Raw genomic sequence first — 22893 nt, forward strand, 5'->3', positions numbered from 1 at the left:
ATCTTATATATTTTGGATATTTTTAGTATACATTAAATCTAAAATAATTAATATATTTATGTATACAAATCTATTTCGGATACATTCAGGTATCCGAAATACTTCGGTTCGGGTCGGGTTTAGATTTGGTTCTTTAGATACCAAAATTTTGAACCCGTTTGAATATTTAATCAATTTTGGTTCGGATTCGGTACTACTTTTTCTGATCGGGTTCGGTTCGATTTTTCGAATTCAGACTTTTTGTCCAGCCCTAAGGGTTCTACACTATTTAGTGGACTCCACAACTACATACACATATATAATATATATATACATACATATTCATATTTAGAATTCTAATGGATAAACCCCCGTTGAAGATGCTTTAATCTACCCAAATTATCAGTATATTTTTTGTTTCATATTTCAAAATCCGAAATACCGAATAATTGAACTGAGCTGAATATGTTACTTTGGCTAGTTTCGGAATAATTTTGAAGACCAAATTACCCACACAAATAAAAACTAAAAACGTGAAAACCCCTTTTGTAATTTATATTACAACTATACTAGCCTTATTCCATCAAATTGGTTTTGAATGGATTGGTTTATGTTACAAATATACTAGCCTGGTCCATACCATTATATATGAATTACTATGTCCTACACACTGAATGTTTTGGAATCACTGTTTCACGTTACTAATATTCGAGAAAGAAAAGATCATATCATCATCTTTGTCTTTGCCATGGGTTTACATTGCGTGGCGGTGACATGATAACAAACGGAAGAGTTCAAAGCCTCTTTTGTGCAGGATGTTTGAGGAGATCGAGTCGGACTATGTGTGAATCCAAAAGACTCCCACAATAGAGATATTTCCCAATCTTTACTCCACTGGTTACGTGAGAGTGTTTAGGATCATGGTACAACGCGATGGGCTTCCCATCCAGATCCACCTGCAAAACGCCAGCATTCTCCATAATCATGGTGTTGAAGCCGTACTTAGCCGCGAGGGCTTGGAGTTTCCTTATGAAAGGGTATCTAAACGAGAGCTTCCACAAAGTTGTTACTCCCTGATTTTTATTTTCAAAACAATTAGGAAAAAAAATTAAAAAATGATGATACCAAAGCTGAATCTTGTAGGAAGGCAAAAATCTTGATTGAAAATCATAAAGTTGAAAATTTCAAATTGTGTATATAGTACCGAAGGCATTGCAATCCAGTAATGTCCATCTCCATCGTACCGGATGTTATCTGGATAACCTGGTAAGCTTTGAATAAACACCTCCACACGCTCCTCATTGATGTAATACTTGCTGCATCTTCTTCTGAGAACAACAAGAACACAAGTTGAGATGAGTATTTATTTCACAGAGAGGAGATTACAGAGTTGAGAGAGAGAGATAGGACAAGGGGGTTTCGCAGAAGACGAGATGGGTTTGGTCAGGAGACATAGAGACACCATTAGAGAAGTAACGGTCTCTAAGTAGGACACGTGTGGTTCGTGTAATGGGGTCAAAGCTCATGAGTCGACCATGTGGTTTGCCTTCCCATATATCAAACGCAAAGTGATGGAGGTTGTATTTGTAAGAAGCATCTGTGAAATACAAAACGCCGTTATCTCTAACGGCGACTGCATCAGTGAGCTTGAACTTCACTCCTTCCGCTTCATCCGTCAACAACTCCGTCTTCTTACCGTCATCGCTTATATTCAACAGCCCCTACACGCACGCACAAAATTCATCACCTCATTCAGACACAGTGGCTAAGCCAGGTTATAAGGTGTGGGGGCACGTGCACCTAATTTTATATTAACATTCAAAATTATGTATGCAAAAACATTAAAATTTTGTTAAGCCAAAGTTAAAAAAAAAACATCATAGTTATGTTAGTTATATGGTAACTAAAATCTGCTTGTGCACCATTATTTTCCCATTTCCATCCTTTTCATATGCATTTTTATTTTTATTTTATCAATAGTGTACCTATTAATTAAATAGTCTAAATTCACCCTGTTCGGACATTAAAAATAAACACGACAACTAAACCTTGTATGCGTCTGCTACAATTACTTCACCGTGTAGTCCAAAAGCGAGGCCGAGTGGTCTACCGCCGGTATTGACCCAGTCCTCTACTACAGAGTCATTAGCTGACTCGAAAGCCTTGACTCGTTTCACCCATCCATCAACACAACCAGTATAGATGAGTCCCGAGTCTCTGTCGTAGGCGATATCCTCGGGGCTGTTGAGAAGCCCAGCACCGATAAACTCAGCTCCGGTTAGAAACTGGTTGTTGATAAGCGGTGGGATAGAGTCAGTGGAGTATACTAATGCATCGGAAGGAAGAGGAGCTGGGTCAAACGTGTCGAACCGGTAGAGAACGATGGAAGCGAGGAGGGCGACGATGGCGGAGAATAAGAGAAAACGTAGGGAGAAGAAGAGAGGCATTATGAGAATGGATTGGGGTTTGTGGAAAATGTTGAACAACTCCAAACTTTCTAGTTATAAAAGAACTACACGTTACAGTTGATGTGGCAATCATCTTGTTATATAAAATTTGGTTGTTCAAAATTGCTAATTAACATGATGTTGACACATAGTAATTATATATTTTAAGATTATAACATGTGTTAATATATCTCATAATTAATTATATATATATATATTAAGATATTAACAAAAATGAATTTTATTAAAAAGTAATTAAAATATTATTAAATAGTAATTTTTCTTTTTTAAAATCCTAATCAAAAGTTAATTGCAAAAAACTATTTGATAATATTTTTTCTTGTAATATTATGACATGTGTTTAAATATATAATTATTAAACATATAGTATATAATAAGATAATAAAAACGAATTTTGATAAAAAATTTTATTATATAAAGCTTGGTTTTTCAAAGTTGCTAATTATATATGTATGACTTATCATATCTCCCTTATAAGCACGCAACCGCGCGGATCTTTATTTATATTTATTTTTATATACATATTTTGTTTTCAATTCTAAATTGGTATATATTATAATATGTGTTTATCAATTTTTAAAACATAATAAGTTTACGGTATATTTTTTCATTGAATAGATTATTTTAAACTTTTACATGTATTTGTATCTTCTACTATATATATATTTTCGGATTATTATTTCATTATTAAAATCGTAACTATGTATATAAAGATTAGTAAAATCTTTTTTATTGTCATATTCAAAGATATTGTCACATTTCACAAATTTAGAATTTTTTTTAAAAATTAAACTTTTCGCTTCATAGATTTATATTATTGAGTAAATAATTAAACATTTAGTTTTTGTTTAATTTTAAAATAGACTATATAGTTTAAAATTTGTTTTCATTAGTCTAAGGTAGTAAAGATTAATCATTGTTAGATAATATGATTTTTGTTATTTTAAATTTTTTTTATAATTTTAAAAGTTAACATTGACAAATATTTAAATATTTAACATATGGAGGTTTAGTATTTCAACATTAAATTATATCTATTTAATTTATACTATCTATAAATCTAATTGATCATCTATTATTTAAATTCAATTATTGATAGTCTAATAAAAATATCGGGTAGGCCCAAAATTTAAATGATAAGATTAGAAATTAAATGTAACATGATTTTTTATGAATAGATCCATTACGTCTATTTTTGAAAAAATCACACATTAATCAAGTTAATTACTTTTGTTTTAATATATAAGATAGATACTAGGTTAAGATTTCTCTTAATAAAATAACTTTCTTAAGGGTACAACATCTTTCTTTCCGCGGTTATCTTGGGAAGTTTTTTTTTTTTTTTTTTTGATAACTCTGGTATCTGGGCAGCCACATTCCCAACTATCCCCCTGAAAGGGGTCCAGCGCCCCAACAGAAAGGATGTTAAATCCGTTGTGGCCAAGACTCGAACCCGGGTAGCGGACAGTACAGCTGTACCTCTTTTACCACCAAGCTACGAGCGCTTAGTTGTTATCTTGGGAAGTTGTCCATAACAAAAAAACAAAAAAGTGAATAACGAATGGATAAAACTAGAACAATGAGATTAAACAAAAAGCGTTGTACTCTGAAATGGTCTTGGGAATTTGGATCTCTATCTAGCTCTGATCCTCTGAAATTGGTTTAACGTTCATAACATAGCAGGGAAAACGGCCTATTCATGCCCGAACTAGGGGTTGCTGAGAGAATACATACCTCAACTTTTACTGCAAGTCGAAACATACCTACACTAATCAAAAATTTAAAATTCATACCTGAACTATGGGTTGATAAAAAAATACATACCCCAACTCTTATTGCATGCCAAAACATACCTTAACTAATCAAAAATTTGAAATTTATGTCTAGTCTTTAGAAGTCAACGCTAATTTCAATCTATACTATTATTTTTGAAATAATTTTATAGCAACGGAGCTCTCACGTTAAAAAACAGAGTGGCTAAAGTTTATGTTATCCTTAATGAATTTTTATATATATTCTATTATATAATAATAAAAAAATTATATTAAAAATCTTATATATTTTTAAAAAATTATGATGATTCTTATATATTGTGTTGTTATCTTAAAATAATAGTTTACTATTGTAAAAGTAAAAAAAATTAAGAGACATGATTTTTGCAATATTATATTTTCTTAAAAATATATGATAATTCTTATATATTGTGTTGTTATCTTGATCTCCATGTCTATGCATGCCAGGCTTTATAATTTTATGGACATTCGGACAAAAAAAATTTGGACCTCTAAATTAATATTTATTTAACTTTTAAAAATATTTTTTTTTAAAATATTATAAAAAATATTTTACAAGGTGTATGATGAAAAAAAAATATTCATATAGAATATTTTTGAAAATTCGGCAAAAAAAAAACACAAACTTTGCACGAATTATCAAAAAAAAATCTGTACTCGAGCTTGGCCAAAAAAACACTTTACTTTTGTTGACTTTTTTAGTTTATAAGCAACTTAGATTGACTGACCATATTACACACTGTGAACCCACAGTTAAGACAACGTTAACTAGACGTTAAATGTTGGCGTTAAGTGAAACGACGTCGTTTTCAGATGAGATGAAACGACGTCGTTTTACATGATTTTAAAATAAAAAAAAGTAGATCATTGGTTTCGAACTCAAGTTGGTTGGGACAAATAGCAAGGCATTTTACTATTGAGCTACTGACACTTTCAGTGAGGTTACAAACACATTTAATTTTATTTGGTAATGATTAAATCTAAAAACAAATCTCTACGAACTTAAAAAGATCTTTAAAATTCCAAAATATAAAATGTTCAAGAAAAAGTAATATTAAAATTAAATTATAAATATTTTTGATTGTTAAAAATGAAAAAATTCCAAAATAATTTTAAAAATAAAATTCCAAAAATAATTTAAAAATTCAAAGAAAATGCAAAAATTAAAGTTACAATTATCAGCTAAAAATTAAAATCGCACTGATAATGGGTACAATATTTATTTTAAGCATTTTAATTTAATTTTAATAAATGAGTTTCTTTTTATGTGTGTATAATTAATTTCAACTTTTAGCAATTGTTTTAAAAAAATGAAATTCCAAAAAATTAAAAATTCCAAAATAATTTTAAAAATAAAATTCCAAAAAAATTAAAAATTCAAAGAAAATGGAAAAAAATTAAAGTTACAATTATCAGCTAAAAATTAAAATCGCACTCATAATGGGTACAATATTTATTTTAAGCATTTTAATTTAATTTTAATATGTGTGTATCTTTTTATGTGTATATAATTAATTTCAACTTTTAGCAATTGTTTTAAAAAAAATAAAAATTTTGGAAGATTTCTGATATTTTAAAGAAAAAATAAAATTTTATTTTTAATTTTAGTTTCGAAATTAATTTTATAAAAAATTTCTATATTTTTTAATTTTTTGGAATTTTAAAGATCTTTATAAGTTTTTAGAGAATTTTTTTATATTCAATGAGTACCAAATAAAATGAAATGTGTTAGTAACTCCTCGTCCTGGGCATATAAACCGGAACCGAAGAACCGAACCGGAACCGATCCGAAATCTCCGGTTTGGTTCGGTTTCGGTATCAGCTGAAATACCTATTGGATCATTAATCTAGGGTCCATGGGTAATGGTTCGGTTCTGGTTTTTACCCGAAAACCAAATACCCGACCCGAATACCCGATTCTCCTAAGCTACTCTAGTAAATCCCTAACTACTAACTAGACTACTAAAGACTAAAGTACTACGCGTGACTTGTGTCGGGGCGATTCCACTTCTCTACCTCCTTGATTTTTCTTTCGAGACTCGAGGGAGACAGACTCTTCGATCCTCGATACTTCTTCTTCTATATATTTTCTTCTAGCATAACTGAAATCGCAAACCTGGAATCTCACTCCCACCATAGCCGCCGTCGAGTGTCTTCGCCGGCTCCATCCTCTGCATCAAGGATTCAATCAGAGGTATGTTTATTCTCCATGGATCTTCCATGATTAATCTATGATTTGATTTTGGGTTTCTTTTTGGTTGTAAAACCTGTAAATGAACGTATGATTCGATTTAATGTTTTTTGTTGTGGTAATTTGTGAGCTTGAAATTTATTTAGGGGTTTTCTATTGTTAATTAAGAACACAATAGGGATTTGTAGTTTTGTACTCAGTTTTTCTAGAATGGTTAAGAACATATATGGTTTGCTATCATTTCTGAATCAATCGTATTGCTATACATTTTTCTGCAGATGGCTTCTACTCAGGATCCAGTTAACATACCAGAAGATGGAGAAGACATTGATGCTGAAGATATAATTGAGGAGACAGATGATGAAGTAGAGAGTTTAGAGACTAGTCCGGCTCCTGATACAACTGCTGCTAAAGGGAAAGGGAAAGGGAAAATGAAAGCTGCAAAGAAGATCACGAAGAAAACAAGATCATTCGTTTGGGAGCACTATACAAGATTGAAGAATAATCATAACAAGTGCTGCTGTAATTATTGTGGGAAGAAGATGTCTTGTGCATCATCATCAGGGACATCAAATCTGAGGAAGCATATCCTGGCTTGCAAAAAGTATTTGGCGTGGAAGGCTACTACGAGTGCTAGCCAACATGTTCTAAACGAAGAAGCTGATGGTCTCCATTTAGGGAAGGTTTCTGAAAGTGTCTTCAGAGAAGCTGCAAATGAAATGCTAGTTATTGGTGAGCTTCCCTTGTCTTTTATAGACAGTTTGGCGTTCAGGCATTTCTGCAACAAATGTAAGCTTCAGAAGCCTCATTCTCGAAGAACAGCAACGAGGGACATCGTGGAGATGTATGTCAGAAGGAAAACACTTATGAAGAAGATTCTTGGTGGGAAGAGGCAGAGGTTATCACTTACGACTGACATTTGGGTAGCTCCCAATACTGGAGCAAGCTACATGGTGATAACTGCACACTTCGTTGACACTAATTGGCAGTTGAAGAAACTGATTATTGGATTCAAGAATGTCAGTGATCACAAAGGTGTGACTATAGCGGCTGTTCTTAAGGAATGCTTGGAGGAGTGGGACATCAAAAGGGTCTTCTGCATCACAGTAGATAATGCAACCGCAAACAGCAATGCCATGGAAATCTTTAAAGCAGATTTCATTGAAGTTAATGGAGAAGAATCAGTGGTGCTTAATGGGGATTATCTACATGTAAGGTGTGCAACTCACATTATAAATCTAATTGTGAGAAATGGATTGCAAGAAGTTGACAAGAGTGTTGCCGCTATTCGGAATGGGATTCAGTTTGTGAGGTCTTCTACGCCAAGGCTAAAGTCATTCCAGCTTCGTGTTGACATAGGGAAGATAACAAGAGGAAGCCTACCCCTGGATTGCAAAACAAGGTGGAATTCAACATTTCTTATGTTGAATAGAGCTATGGACTTCAAGCTGGCGTTTGATAAGATGATGGCTGAGGACAAGCCGTATAATGACTACTTCCAAGAGAGAGTTGATGGAAAGAAAAGGCACGGACCACCTGCCAAAGATGACTGGGAAGTAATAGACAGGTAACAGACTCGTCAGTTGTGTTTATTAACTTCATTGTCACATTCTTAATACTCTCTTGCTAAATTTATTTACTATACTTGTTTCAGGTTTATTAACTTCCTTGTCATATTCTACCAGTCAACTCTTGTTCTATCAGCTACCAATTCAAGTTGCTCATACAAGTGTTACAATGAGATAGTCAGCATTCAGTCAGCCCTCATTGCAATGACGTGCCAAGGACATGATGAAGAGTTGAAGAAGAAAGCCACAGCGATGATGACCAAGTTAGGAAAGTATTGGGATCCTTTTGGTGAAGGAACTGAGATGAATAGGATGGTGATAGTGGCTAGTGTGTTCGATCCGAGGAACAAGATGAAGTTTGCTCAGCTTTGTTTTGATCAGTTATATGGAAAAGATAGTTTCAAGGCTAAGCAGATGCATGATTCAATCATGAGCATTCTGAAGAAGTTGTTTGATCAATACAACACTAGGCTTACAAGTTCTCTAAACAGATCAGCTACTGCATCGTCGAGTACTTCTCAGTCACATGAAGTTGGATCATCCTCTTCCTCTCAGTCTCAGCCACAACCTCGACACTCATGTAGAATGGACTTCTCTGCTCGTTTATGCTTTCAAAAAATGGATGCAGTCTACAAAGAGATGGTACAAGAAACAGGATTTCAAGAATCAGCAACAGAGCTAGAGCTATACTTGGCAGAAAATGTGGAGAGTCCGAAAGTTTTTTCAGGCACAGAGTATGATGTTCTGTCATGGTGGAAGGTTAATGCTCAGAAATATCCTGTTCTTTCACAAGTAGCGAAGGATGTGCTAGCAATGCAAATTTCAAGTGTTGCGTCCGAGTCTGCATTCAGCACAAGTGGTCGCATTTTGGATTCAACTCGGAGTTGTTTAACACATTACACTATTGAAGTGTTAATGTGTACAGAGCAATGGTTGAAGTGTGAGATACGAATGAATAACCGAGGATCAATTACCATTGAACAACTTCTCGAAGACATTGAAGACCAAGATGAACTCGAAAGAGGTAACTCTAACTTCTAACTATCTTTGAGTTTTTGTTTACGTCTGTTAATATGTTTGAGTTCATGTTTATAATTTAAAACTTCTAATCATTTAACTGCAGAATTTGGAGAAATCAATTTGGAAGAAGAATGAGTCTGCAACTCTGCATTATTGGTATTTGGTAACATGTAAGTTGATACTTACCTTGTTTAAGTTCTATTTCAATTTCCCATTTCTGAGCTGTGACTTGTGAAATTGTGATATACGCATGATAAGTTTTTGAATTAGTTTCTATCTTTGTTGCAGTTTTTGAAGTATTTCATCGGATCACAAGTCATCAAGAACTTGTTTTAGTGTCTTTGATTGTGTTATGTAATTGGATTAGACTTTAAGCGTTAAGATTGTGTTGTTTTTTTTATTTCGGGTAACTTTTTTTTGAAACTTTTGCATTTCGGATAATTAATGGTTTTTTAATTATGTATCCAAACCGAACCGGAACCGACAAGAACCGAACCGGAACCAAACCAAAAAAATTAAAAGACCTATTGGATCCTAAATTTTAGAACCGAAATATCCGGAACCGATCGGTTCTTACCCGGAACCGAACCGAATACCCGAATGCCCAGGACGAGTAACTCCATTGAAAGTGTCACTAGCCTAGTGGTAAAATACATTGTCTTTTAACCCAACCAACTTGGGTTCGAAACCAGGGATCTACTTATTTTTGTTTTCAAACCATATAAAACGATGTTTCATCTCATTTGAAAACGACGTCGTTTCACTTAACGCCAACATTTAACGATTTTAAATTTTTCTGTTAAATTTTTTTGTCAACCCGCCCCGCCAACCCACGGGTCGACTCATTTTTTTTATTCAAAACTTCGACCCGCATGTCCCGCAAAGAAAGATTCACATACCCTCACCCGCCCCACCCAAGTTTGCGGGTAACCCGCGGATAATATAAATTTTAATAAAATAATTATTTTAATTATAGTTTAATTATATAATACTTATTTTCTAATAAAATAATAAAATTATATATTATTTTCTGAATTTATAGTATTTTATATATTTTTTACGAAAATATATATTATTTTTTGAATTTTTTTTTATTTTTTTATTTTTTTTATTTTTTACGGGTTAGCGGGTACCCGCGATTCAAAATCGATCGACCCGCATCCGCTCCGCATCCGCTCCGCATAGAATCGACTCGATCCGCACCCGTACCTGCATGTTGAATTTTTTGAATTGGCCGACCCGCACCCGCCTCGCAGCAGATCAAACGGAGCGGGACCCGCGGGTAAAAACTAAAATTTCTAGCTCTAGTAAAATACCTTGTCATTTAACCTAACCAACATGGGTTCGAAACTAGGGATCTACTTAGTTTTGTTTTCAAACCATATAAAATGACGTTTCATCTCATTTGAAAACGACGTCGTTTCACTTAACGTCAACATTTAACGACATTAAATTTTCTGTTAAATTTTCTGACGGCGTGCTAAATTAGCAAGTCAACAAAAACATTGTTAATTAATTCTAAAGTCAATGAAAGTTTTGTGCTTTTTTTTGTCAGTCCAAAAGTTCATATTTTTTTTGGCAATTCATGTAAATTGCGGTTTTTTTTGCCGAATTCCCGAATATTTTTGGATATTTTAAACTTAATCCTCGCTTCCCACCGCTCAAGCTGAACATTCTCTTGACGTGTCAACCACATTACTAGACAGTTGCGATGCAGCGAGAAACCTAATCCTCACTCTCAGGGAGCATCTCCTCAACCTTCAATCTTTACTTAGGAGACAAGCACTACAAGAAAACACGCCGAATTCCGACGGAGGTTCTGACGGACTACAATGTCGTCGGACGTTTGTGACGGATTTCTGACCACTTTCCGACGAAAACAAAAAATTTGAAGTCGTCGGAATTCCGTCGGTCATTTTCGACGAATTTCCGAGGAAAAATGACTCGTCAGAATATTCCGACGACTTTTCGACGACATTCCGATAAAACATATAACCGTTGTAGTCGTCGGAAATTCGTCGGAATATACCGACGAACTTCCGACGATATTCCGATTAACATATATAACTGTTACCGTCGTCGGTATTCCGTCGGAATTTTCTGACGAATTTCCGACGAACCATGTTTCCGTCGGAAATCCCTCGCAAAATACCGACGACATAGCGACGACAAAGGGTTCCATTGAAGTTTGGAAATGTCCTCGGTAATTCGTCGGAATATACCGACGACATTCCGACGAACTTGTCTAGTTCGTCAGAATGTCGTCGGTATATTCCGACGAATTACCAAGGACATGTGTTTCTAAAAAATTTCAAACATAAAAATCTATAAATTTAGATGCCAAAACTATGAAAATAATACATAATAAGTGTTTAGCATAGTATTAGATCGCAACCGTTCAAATATAGCAACTCATTAAAATATTTATGTATGCATATCATTGTTTTCATAACATCTCATCTTAACACTCATATACTTATACAATCATATTCATCTAATCTTACACTACAAAAAATGTTGTTGTGTAAAATCGTGTTATAAAAACATTTTTATCGATAAATCTTTATGCAAATACTATATATATTATCAAAGATTTAGATTTTGCATTTAGAAACTTGTAATCAACCCCTAAACACTATGTCGTCGGAATTCGGTCGGAAAAGGTCGTCAGTATTCCGTCAGAATATACTGACGGACACCAACTCCGTCGGAATTTCAATTTACCCGGGAAAACCAAACCGCGTGAAAATTTTCGCGAACCGCCAATTGGTATATATTTAATGATCCCGACGGAATACTGACGAATCTGTGTCCGTCGGAAACGTTAAATATAATTACCCTTCTTCTTTCTTCTTCGTTATTTCCGCCTCCGCCTCTCTCTCAATCCTTTCCGCGATTTCTCTCCCTTTCACGGCGATTCCGACCATTCTCGAGCTCCCATCACCGGCGAATCCTCTTCTCACCCTCATATCTCTTCCCCAAACCCCAAATCATGTAAGAATCATCCCAACCTTGTTTTATCTCAATTTTTTAGGGTTTTGGAAGTTAGATCTCGGATTTTAGGTTGTTTAATTTAAAATTTTAGGATTGAATGGATAGTTTAGGATATATAAGTTAGGATTGTTGTTTGGATTGTTGTTTTAGTTTTGGTTTGGAATTATTTTGTGTTTTTGTCAAAATTCAAAACGTTTTACTATTTTTAAAATGTTTTTTGATTTTTAAAAACGTTTTTCAAGTTTCCAGTAATAAACTATGTATAATAAAATGTTTTTTTTTAATTTTAAAAATATTTAACAACATTTTTCTATATTTATAAAAAATTATAATTTTGTATACATATATATATATATAAATCATATATAATAAAAAATTTTATAATTTTTATAATTTTTATAAGTTTCCAGTAATAAACTATGTATAATAAAAGGTCTAGTAGTTTTTTTTAAAACGTTTATAAAACCTTTTGTAAATATATAAATGAAAACATTAAAAATAGAAATGATTTGAAAAGATTTTTGATGTATTAATTTTTTTTTAGGTCTGAGGATGTACCCCGCCCCGCAGCCCGTCTTCGATGTATTTCGGTGAGCAGTTCCCGTGCATCGGGATCGTCTCACGAACAAAACTCGGTTCCCGCATATATTCCCGCTCCAGCTCCCGCTCCAGAAGAAGTTCAACGCCGAGATAATGCAGAAGCTAGATCGTTTGATGTCTTTGAGTTCTTAGTTTTTTTTCTGCTTTTTAAAAATTTCTGAATGTTTTTTTTCTATTTCGGTTTGTATGAATTTTTAACTTTCTGAATATTTTTTTTCTATTTCAGTTTGTATGAATTTAAATTCTATAATATTATTGGTTTTAAATTTCAGATTTTATTTATTTATTAATTAATTTTTAATATAAAAAATATATATAAAAATGCAAAATTAATTCGTATTTAAAATTGATATATTCCGACGAATTGAGGGCATCAGACTATACCGACGAACGAAGTCCTCGGAAAATACCGACGGAAATGGTTCCTCGGAAAATTCCGACGAACCATTATCCGTCGGTATTTTCCGAGGACTCGGTTCGTCGGTATTGTCCGAGGGACGTGCTCCGTCGGTATATAGTTTTTTCGATGAACTCTGGTCTCGTGTGTCCGCATCGGAATATCGTCGGAAGTTCGTCAGAATGACGTTTCTCGGTATTCGTCAGAAAGTCGTCGGAAGGTCTGACGAAATTCCGACGAATCTTTTTTTTCCGACGAAATTATACCGACGGACTGGTTCGTCAGAAATTCGTCAGAATCAGTGTATTCCGACGAATTTCTGACGATTTCGGCCATCAGAATCCCCATGTTTTCTTGTAGTGAAGGAAAATCCATAGAAAGTTTAGATCAAAGGGTTCTTCCTCTTCAGAAGGAAGATCAAGCAAGAGACTAGCAAGCTTCTACTTGGCCTGAAGAAGCTGGATGACTCTGAGATGACCGCCTTGGCCATTTCCCCCCTTTCGATAGCTGTTCATGTTGCTGTGCACAACAACGTTGATGAAGACAGTTCAAGTTTGCTAAGACGCCGGCCCCATATATACATCGTTACACGCAACAGCTCAAGTTTGCTAACACGCCGGCCCCATTCCAATTTTATATTGTACTTATTTAATCATAAGGACTATAACAGGTTCTACTGTAAACAACTGTAACAGGTTCTACAAAAAAAAAAAAAATAACGAGTTTATTTTTCTTGTATAGCCTGGTTTGCATTTTTGTTTTCCTAAGACAATAACTGATAATAAATCTAGACAGCTAGCAAATTTCAATACAATATTATACTCCTATTTCATTTGTTCCCCTTCACTGTATGTGATAATTAAGATTTTCATATTTATAAATATTTCAATGGTTTATCAAGATTCATTGTACCTTTTGTTAATATATTCTTTTAGTTAATTTATCTAAAAAGAAACAGAACTTATATGGATAAGAATAAAACTAATACAAATAACATTTTGTGAACAAACAATAATTACAGTGCGAGTGCATGGTTTTTATATAAATCACATTTCATAATTAAGTAAAGACTGGCTCATATACCATTGGTTTTGGTTTTGTAATACATAAAGAAAACATGAATGGATGAACAGAAAGGGCTTCTTCACACCTTTTATAATTCTCTCTATAATATACTATTTTTTTCTTTAACCTGAGAGTATCCCGGACCTATAGAAGGATCCAGATTAATCCCTAAAGGGAGGTGCAGCCTACGAATAGACTCTCTCTCCAGGTATGAAAATGGGCCCTAAATCATCTATAATATACTATTTTGATAACTAATATCTTAATTGTTAGATGCTTTGTTGAATCAAGAGAAGAAAGGAAAAGACAAAGAAGAGAAAGTTATGGAGACTTGGAGAGGCGGCAAATAGAAGTGAGGTGATGGGGACAATGGCTCACCAATTATGGCAATGGTGGCACCATCATTACACAACATGACAAAACAAACAAACAAAACAAAATAAGATTGCGAATGAAAGAAACAAGTGTAATGCAGCATCTTTTTTTTTTTTTTTTTTTTTTTTGAACAATGTGTAATGCAGCATCACAACAGTAGTTGCTATTATTATGTAACGGAGGGCCCATCCAAGAGTAACGTAACTTCACATGGCTGATGGGCCAAATCTTTCCATGTTCATCACAACATAGTTCCTTTAAACTAACTTCTTCTATATGTTTAACAACAATAAAAACTTCTTGCATACATCTGACGTGTTTTTTGGATTGGTTATTAGTTTATTACTATAGGTTAAATATGTATAGAAAAAGAAAGATTGATTGGATAATCGTGTGTAGGTTATTTTGTACGTAGAACCAACAACTCGGATTAAGTTGGGTGATACATGCATACGATAGAAATATCTCAAAATGAAATATCTCAAAGGAAATATCTCAAATGAAATATCTCAAAATGAAATATCTATTATGCAAACCTGAAAAGAAAAAAGTTACATATCCAAAGGCACGGGAAGATATTACATGAGAAGCCTTTTCGATAAAGATGAAAAGCGTAATAGTTTTTGATAGATATTTGAATAAATATCTAATTAAAGAGATGAGAGAATCAGTTTGCAGGCTGTACTTTGATAGTAACGAGTCACGTTCATGAATTCAAACTAGGTAAGGAAAGGAAGGCGGTGCGATTGTAATTGATTAATTATTATTACAACCAGGTAGTATCGTTTCCTCTGGAAGTTTTAACAAGACACTCGTGCACACGGGCCCGTATATAGTATTATTCAACCACCAGCTTTTCTAAAGCATTATCAGTTTAATTATTTTGGTGTTTAGATTATGTTGAATTCCTCTGATCACACAAATATGAGAAAATATATGCCACTAATTAAGTAACATACAATCCATATATTCATGCACACGATGGTGTTTATCAATAGGGTCGGCTCTGAGATAAAACTCAAAAAGCACCCGGTTTAAGCGCTAAATTTTGTAAGAAAAAAAATTATATAGAAGTTTTAAGATATCAATTTTTTTGGTGTAATAATTTATGGCCAAAAATAATTTTTTTTTTTGCTTTAGGCGTCTAAATACACATGACCAGACATGTTTATCAACACCCAAAGTTGGAGTCATGACACAATATTTTGATTCTTTTAATAAAAGATCTAAGTTGGCACCTCAACTATCTTTTTTACATAAAAGAGAGATAATATTAGCTATGAACCTACTTAAACATGAAATTAGCAAATTAGGTAGATGTGGAACTAAATTTTATAATTAACTGAGAGAGACATAAAAAGAAAGAACATTAAGTAGGCTTTGATTGAACAAATCAACTTTGTCCCCTTCACGTGTCTTTTACATTCACAAGTCTAAATACTACTTATTTCATTTGACCTATCTGTCCCTAGTCTATATATATTCAACTTCAGCTTCTTTCTAGCTAAAGCTTCTCTCTATTTTCATCTTCAATGGCTGCCTCCTACCACGTTCGATCTTCTAGCTTACCATCTCGGCTACACTCAAGTGGTCTCAGTCATATCCAACTCCTCCTCAAGAAGCTACCTACAGATAATAATAATAACAGCCTCTCACTTCTGTCACAGCTTTACCACTCCGTCTCTCATCTCTTCAACGAATCACCTTCTTCATTACTACTCCCTCATCACTCCTTCTTTACTCATCTTCTTGATCTATCCCTTGTACACCTTGACTTGTGTTCCAAGCTAAGAGACATCACTTGCCGCATCAAGGACTCTCTCCGTGACCTCCGTTCTGCTTTCAGACGGAGGAGACACAGTGGAGATTCCACCATCCGCCGCCACGTTATATCCTTTATCCGCTCCAGGAAAGCGGTTCACAAGGATCTAGCTAAGCTACTCTTGTTGCTGAAACATGCCAATCACTCCTACTCAGGGCCAACTCATCATTTGATCACACTGCTCCGACAAGTTTGTTCCCAGACATGTCTTTCTTTTAGGACAGTCTTGTTGTCGTTATCCACATCAGTACCAAAGCCTAGGCCTTCTAAGTGGGCTTTAGTTACCAAACTGGTGATCAAGAACGTTACTAATACAGGTGCTCAAGTTCAGACAGGACACAGAAACGAGTACCAGTTGATGGATGAAGAACTACAAAGATTCTGCACGGCGAAAGAGATAAAGAAGGAAAGAATCAAGTCACTGAACACAAGCTTAGATAAAGTCGATATTGTAGTTGAAGATCTGGAGGAGACGCTTGAAAGCTTGTACAGGCGTATGATCCAAGCTAGAGTCTCACTTTTGAACATAGTCTCTTTGAATATATGATTAATTTTGATTTTTATTCACTGGAGTCCATCTGTATATATATGTATTCAACTTCACTCATATTTTAGACAAAACATATTACCTTCACTGATCAAACCCCCAAAAAAGAAAAAAAAAACTTAGCAACAGCGACATTTCAGCATATCTAAGCAAGTGTAGGATCTTGATCTATCCTCAAGTTCGTAGGCAGTGGGCAACGAGTCTAGAGTATCGTTGCCGCAACAGACGTTGTATAGATTCCTCTTGATTCCTCTGCTAAAAGGATGCACTCGTTCCGGCATATTCCTAACAAAAACATTAATAAGCTAACCAATGTAAACAACCGAGCAACAGTCACGTTTCAACATTTATACAAAGAAACTAGGTTCTCTCTAAAGTAACTTGATTACTATAGAAAATGAGTTGAGATACCTCATGTATGGAATACGTTTTCGTCTCACAAGTTCATAAGTGCTTTGATTCGTCAGAATGAGGTAGCTGCAGGAAGCCAACGTAAGCAATTAGAAGAAAACGTATAAGTATCAGGAAGATGTGAATACACACACACCTGTGAAAAAGCAATAGAAGCAGCACAAATATCAAGGAGATCACCAATACGACAAGGAGTAGTATGATAATTGTATTCTTCCACCTGTTCACATTAATTCATGTTTCAACGCATTAGGATCTGCTTACAACTAGGCCAAAACACGAGAAGTAGATGAAAAAAAGGTATTAATACCAAGGCTTGGCTACGTTAGTCAGGAAGTCAATGTACATGATGAGTGTCCAGATGGATAGAGCACTCTCTTCACATATGTACCACCTGATATCATGGAAACAAAACAAAACATCAAACTTAAATAACAGTCCAGCTTTGGTACCTCTTAACATGAACAGAGTGCAACTTGAGCTTTTTGTAGGGCTTCTTTACCAGAATTTAGAATGATTTTTCTGGCCAACACAAGTTCCCAACCAAACACAGTGATGATCAAACTGAAGAACACATCGATCACAGTCATGACAATGCTTGGCTCGCGGAGGCTGCAAAACATTTAGAAAGGAAAAAAACAAGTTGAGAAACTACAATTGGCCAAATGAAACATAACGAGATTGAAATGTTTTTACCTGCTCCACATGGCAATACCCGCATGTCAAATTTCTGCAACAATTCAGTATCAGTAACACTCCTTCCTACAAATAAATAGTAATAGGTACCTTAAAGATGTTCCAGGAGGGTACAAGTCAAGAACCATCTTCTGCCAGGAAGTTGGAGTCCTTCTGCCACCTGATGCTGAGTAATCACTACGCTCCCACTTTTTCTGGAAGCATGGTGTTTGCCTTCGCTTAAATAATGACATAACGAAAAAGTATAAACACAACAACAAGAGTGTGTGACACACAGACAGAAGCTGAAGTTTCTTAGTGGACGAGAAGGATAATAATAACACGTCTTACAAAGATGTGGTAGGTGCGTTTCTGTACATTATTGCATTGGTTTCGTCAACATCCCTCATTGCATCAATAACATACCTAGAAGACAAAACTTTTAGTACCACAGGGACAGTGCTAAAACAAATGAATATATATATATATATATATATAGTTTCGATTACCCAGGCGAAGAGCCAGAAGTGACGAAATACTGGAGAAGAGTGGCAGAGAACAAGAAGAAGTAAGAGGACATGTACCTGAAAAGAAAACAGAGTAAAAAAAGAGATCTGTAGAGGTGAATGAGAAAGCCAAAGGAGATGAGGAACTACCATGGATGTAGCCTAGTTTTCTCGATGAATTGAGCATCGCAAACGAGAAGGAAGCCGATGAAGACGAGGTGGAGAGCAACTAGTGCCAATTTTAGAAACAGGGAAGATCTTCGTACTGCGAACAACCAATTTGGGTTAGTGAATCACAACTTAAGATAGGAGACATTATAATTAGGGATTACCAGGATCAGAGAGGCAAGGAAGGTGACGGTCCCTGGTTCCAATAACAGGACAGCAAACGCCCATGGTTGACTCTCTCTCTCTCTCAGGCAAACATTGGAAGAGAGAGAGACAGGGAGAATCGCGCACCAAGACAGAATTAGATGTCCAAGATGCAATCTTGAAGACTTGCTGTCCAAACTCGACAGAGTAGAGATTATTAGTTGGCCATTGCCTGATTTTCTCTTGAGCCGCAAACAAGACGATGGAGATGAAAACAGATTTGTGTTTGAACATCGAACTTTAGTTGGGCCTATTTTTTGAAAACTGGGCCCATATAGAAAACTTGGAAAGCTATGGGCTTTTAGATTTAGTTATTTATGTAAAATGGTTCCGAGAAGCCGGTTTCAACTTTAGGAGGATGAACATACTCGAAATTCAAAGACAGCAGCCAGACAACTTATCAAGAATTTTTTAAGCTTAGAGACACTTTCCCACATCTATATTATTAAAGTTGAAGTACACATTGAGATTATTTGTCAATATAGATAGTAGTTAAAAAATAGTACTGTTTTTGGAAACATGGATAGCAGTGAGTTAGAAAAAAAATAATGGACTTATGCTACTAAAAAAATTGAAAGTCCATTACATTATATTAAAAAATAATAGATCTATGTTACTTGATATATATATTCAAATCAAAATAATAATTTAAAATTTATATATATCAAAAATTCATTCAAAAATATACATATATTCAAAATTTGATTTTTACTAACATATTTTTCAATAACTATTATAAAAATGTTTTCAATATATATAATAAAAATACAATACAAAGCCCAATTTCAAACATCAACTTAAATTATGGTTTTTATAATTCACATTAAATTTTAAAATATAATATATTTGATTATTTATATGATTGTACGTATAAAATATTATTAATTATAAGAAAACTTATTTGATGGTACGTATAAAATACGATTAATTATATGATAACACATATTTTGTAACCTATGATGATACATATAGGATATATATATATATATATATAATAGAGATTAGGGGTGGGCGTTCGGGTTCGTTTTCAGGTCTTTTTGGGTTTTCGTGTTCAGTTCAGATCTTTCAGGATTTGGTTCGGATTTGGATAACCAATTTAAATAGGTTTGGTTTAAATATTTGGATAGAAAATTAATAATTATTTAAGTATTTTTGTAGTTTTGAGTATTTTTAACTATTTAAGATATTTACGTTTAATTATTTGTATATATTTTCAAGCATTTATGCGAACTTAAAAATATCATATATATTCTGGATGTTTTATATATATTAAATCTAAAAATAATTAATATATATAAGTATATAAATCTATTTTGGATACACAAAATACTTTGGTTCGGATCGGATTAGGTTTCAGTTCTTCAAATACCAAAATTTTGAATAATTCGGATATTTAAACAATTCCAGTTCGGATTTAGTAGTACTTATTCAGATTGGGATCGGTTCGATTCTTCGAATTCGAGTTTTTTGCCCAACCCTAAATAGTGACATAAAAAGCAAATAGCATCATATTCTTTAAAAAAATTCACCCGCATGGGCGTGAGGGTCAAAATCTAGTTCTAATTACATTACAAGACACTTCACACTTGAGACACATTTTCTCTTGTGAAAATGACTCATATGACCTTCTTATTTCTTATGTATCACACTAATCTCTCTCCTCTTCTTATTCTACTTTATTGTTTTTCTCATTTCATTTTATTATTTCATGTACTTTTATCTCAAATTCTAAAATATATTAAACAAAAATAATTGTCACAATAAATTATATATAAAATTATCTATCTTTTAAGATCCATTTTCATATATATTTATATATATTAACAAATTTGAATGTGGATGTGGACACCAAAGCGTGGATAATAGAATTATAAATTAGTTGTGGACGTGAACATTTTTAACATGAAGGCCGTTGGTTGATACCTTTAAAATTTTGTTCTTCGCCATAATAACCATGTTTCCACCGTTATTCTCATCATCACCAGCACCACCGACACCCCACCATGATCGAGTTTCGGTTCTAACTCACTAAAGGTTTCATATTTCGAACTGATGTACACCGATCTGTTGGAGACTTCCCATGTGATAACATCCAATCTAACGCAACTAGCTCTCAAAATCCGATAAGACAGCTCGATCATAACTGTCTATCCATTGGTAGAGCTACTTTATCTGAGATCGAGAGATAGTTACGTTGCGTTGGATTAGATGTGGTCATGGAGAATGTCTCTCTCTCTCTCTCTCTCTCTCTCTCTCTCTCTCTCTCTCTCTCTCTCTCTCTCTCTCTCTCTCTCTCTCTCTCTCTCTCTCTCTTTGTTGGAGGAAAACGACATATTTGATTACACTTGTTTGTAGATGTGGACACAAATTTATGGATAAATTTTCATGTATACAAAACTTTATCCACAACTTTTGTTTTATATCCATATATTATTGGTTTCCCTTAAAGTTTTTGGCAGTAACAAGCAATTGTATCAAAAACATATGTACTGGCTTTGATTCAGTCCACAATTTGTCGTATCAAAACATAGAACTTAGGTATGGACAAAAAAAATTTTCTTTTGGTGAGGGTTATCTACTATAAAACACATTAACATCATATGCTCACACATTAACAAACACATTAACATCATATGCTCACACATTAACATCGTTTGTCCACACATTAACATTATCTGTCCACATATTATTCATCACTCATCCACACATCACCCATCCACGTATACTCCGTCCATAAATCACGTATCCACGCATCACCCGTCCACAATTGTCGTTTATATATATTAAGGGCAAAAATGTCCAGTATCTGTTACTGGTCCACAATAAAATGTGTCACATGTAAGAAGTATCTCTAAATGTAAGAAAAAGTGAAAAAGTGTCTCTGAACGATACGGGAGTTTCCTAATTATGTTCTGATGGTTGAGTTAGAGTCTGTTGAGTCTAAATTTCAACTGGACTGAGAACAAATATATGGAATATATCAAAAAAAATTCTACTTATGATCAAGTGATTTTTGAGACAAATAGTATCGTATTTATAGTTTTCAATCGATCCAAAGAAATCTTTTGTTGAGTTAAGACAATTAAATAAAATATAAAAGATTAAAGTGTTATTTATAGAAACTATTTCTCTTCCTCTTGTTCGAAGAGAGTATTTACAGCTGTAAATCTCCCTTCCTTTATTTTGTTGGCATTTACTATATAGATTTATTAGAAAATATATAAAAGGAAAAAAGTACTAAAATGCATATAAAATAATTTTAAAAATCTATTTTTGTTTGTTTGTTTTAGAGCCTATGATAATACTGACTACTGAGCTGGGTTTCGTCCCGATCTATTTGCGCATCATTTCCATGTCTGTTAAATACTCGAAAATAAGAACAATGAATTTTCTTAAAAGTGTTTTAATTTAATTAGTTTGAAATATAAACGCATTAGCACTAGGATTTCTGCCTAAGTACTCAGTATTAAAATAATTAAAAATTTTAAAATATATTTTTCTAAACTCCAATGAAATTATGAGATTCAAAAATATGTGTCACTTTGTGAGTTATTTATATATTTAAATTTACTTATATAAAACTTATTTGAATTTAAATTGATGCTCTATTTTGTATTTGAAATATTGTTTTTCTTTTACATTTTGATAAATGCATTTTAGTTAAAAACTAAAATATAAATTGAAATATATAAAAAAAATTGATGGTAAACTTTACTGGAAAATATAAAAAAAACTTTAACGTGATTAAAAACAAAATAATAAATAAAGTATATAATGATGGTCTTCAACTCCGGTACAAGTCAAAAATCTAAAGAAGCTTCCTTCCTTTATTTTGTTGACAGGAACTATTAAGTAAATGTAAAAAGAAGACCAAACACTTTTCTTGTCTTCAAAAGTAGTAAACAAGAGGAAAACATAATCAAGTAGAAACTAGAAAGAAACGAGCATGCGAGCACATTCGTTCGTTAGGAATCTTAAGATAAACAAATAAAAATGGAGAGCACATCATCTCGTTCCCTTAAAGCCAACGTCTTCACTTTTATTTACTGTTTACGTTTCCTTCTCCACGTTTCTGTTTATTAAAACAAAACCAAAGCAGAAGACAAGGCT

The 22893-nt window shown here is 33.7% G+C and overlaps 2 protein-coding genes and 1 pseudogene across 2 annotated transcripts; 1 reads left to right on the top strand and 2 right to left on the bottom strand.

Annotated features, from left to right (window-relative positions):
* Positions 1–471: 471 nt before the first annotated feature.
* LOC106350809 (protein STRICTOSIDINE SYNTHASE-LIKE 5) lies at positions 472–2551 on the bottom strand. The gene is made up of 4 exons (XM_048775867.1): positions 2028–2551; positions 1390–1700; positions 1184–1307; positions 472–1052 (listed from the first exon to the last, which is right to left on the bottom strand). The coding sequence occupies exons 1-4, from the start codon at positions 2424–2426 to the stop codon at positions 774–776; spliced, it is 1113 nt and encodes a 370-aa protein (XP_048631824.1). The 5' UTR covers positions 2427–2551; the 3' UTR covers positions 472–773.
* A 12337-nt stretch (positions 2552–14888) lies between these two features.
* LOC106437931 lies at positions 14889–16906 on the top strand. Its single transcript, XM_013878952.3, has one exon. It carries the CDS (start codon positions 15983–15985, stop codon positions 16817–16819), a length of 837 nt encoding a protein of 278 aa, XP_013734406.1. The 5' UTR covers positions 14889–15982; the 3' UTR covers positions 16820–16906.
* LOC111204415 lies at positions 16815–18983 on the bottom strand (annotated as a pseudogene).
* Between the last annotated feature and the right edge of the window lie 3910 nt (positions 18984–22893).

The sequence above is a fragment of the Brassica napus genome, chromosome A1 (assembly GCF_020379485.1).
Source record: "Brassica napus cultivar Da-Ae chromosome A1, Da-Ae, whole genome shotgun sequence".
NCBI classification, from domain to species: domain Eukaryota; kingdom Viridiplantae; phylum Streptophyta; class Magnoliopsida; order Brassicales; family Brassicaceae; genus Brassica; species Brassica napus.

Excerpts from the sequence above, each read along its gene's own strand:
- LOC106350809 (XM_048775867.1), bottom strand. The coding sequence starts at position 2,426 with ATGCCTCTCTTCTTCTCCCTACGTTTTCTCTTATTCTCCGCCATCGTC. Across the intron at positions 1,701-2,027 it reads TTGTAGCAGACGCATACAAG|GGGCTGTTGAATATAAGCGA; the intron begins GTTTAGTTGTCG and ends GCGTGCGTGTAG. Across the intron at positions 1,308-1,389 it reads GTCTTCTGCGAAACCCCCTT|AAGAAGATGCAGCAAGTATT; the intron begins GTCCTATCTCTC and ends TGTTGTTCTCAG.
- LOC106437931 (XM_013878952.3), top strand. The coding sequence starts at position 15,983 with ATGGCTGCCTCCTACCACGTTCGATCTTCTAGCTTACCATCTCGGCTA.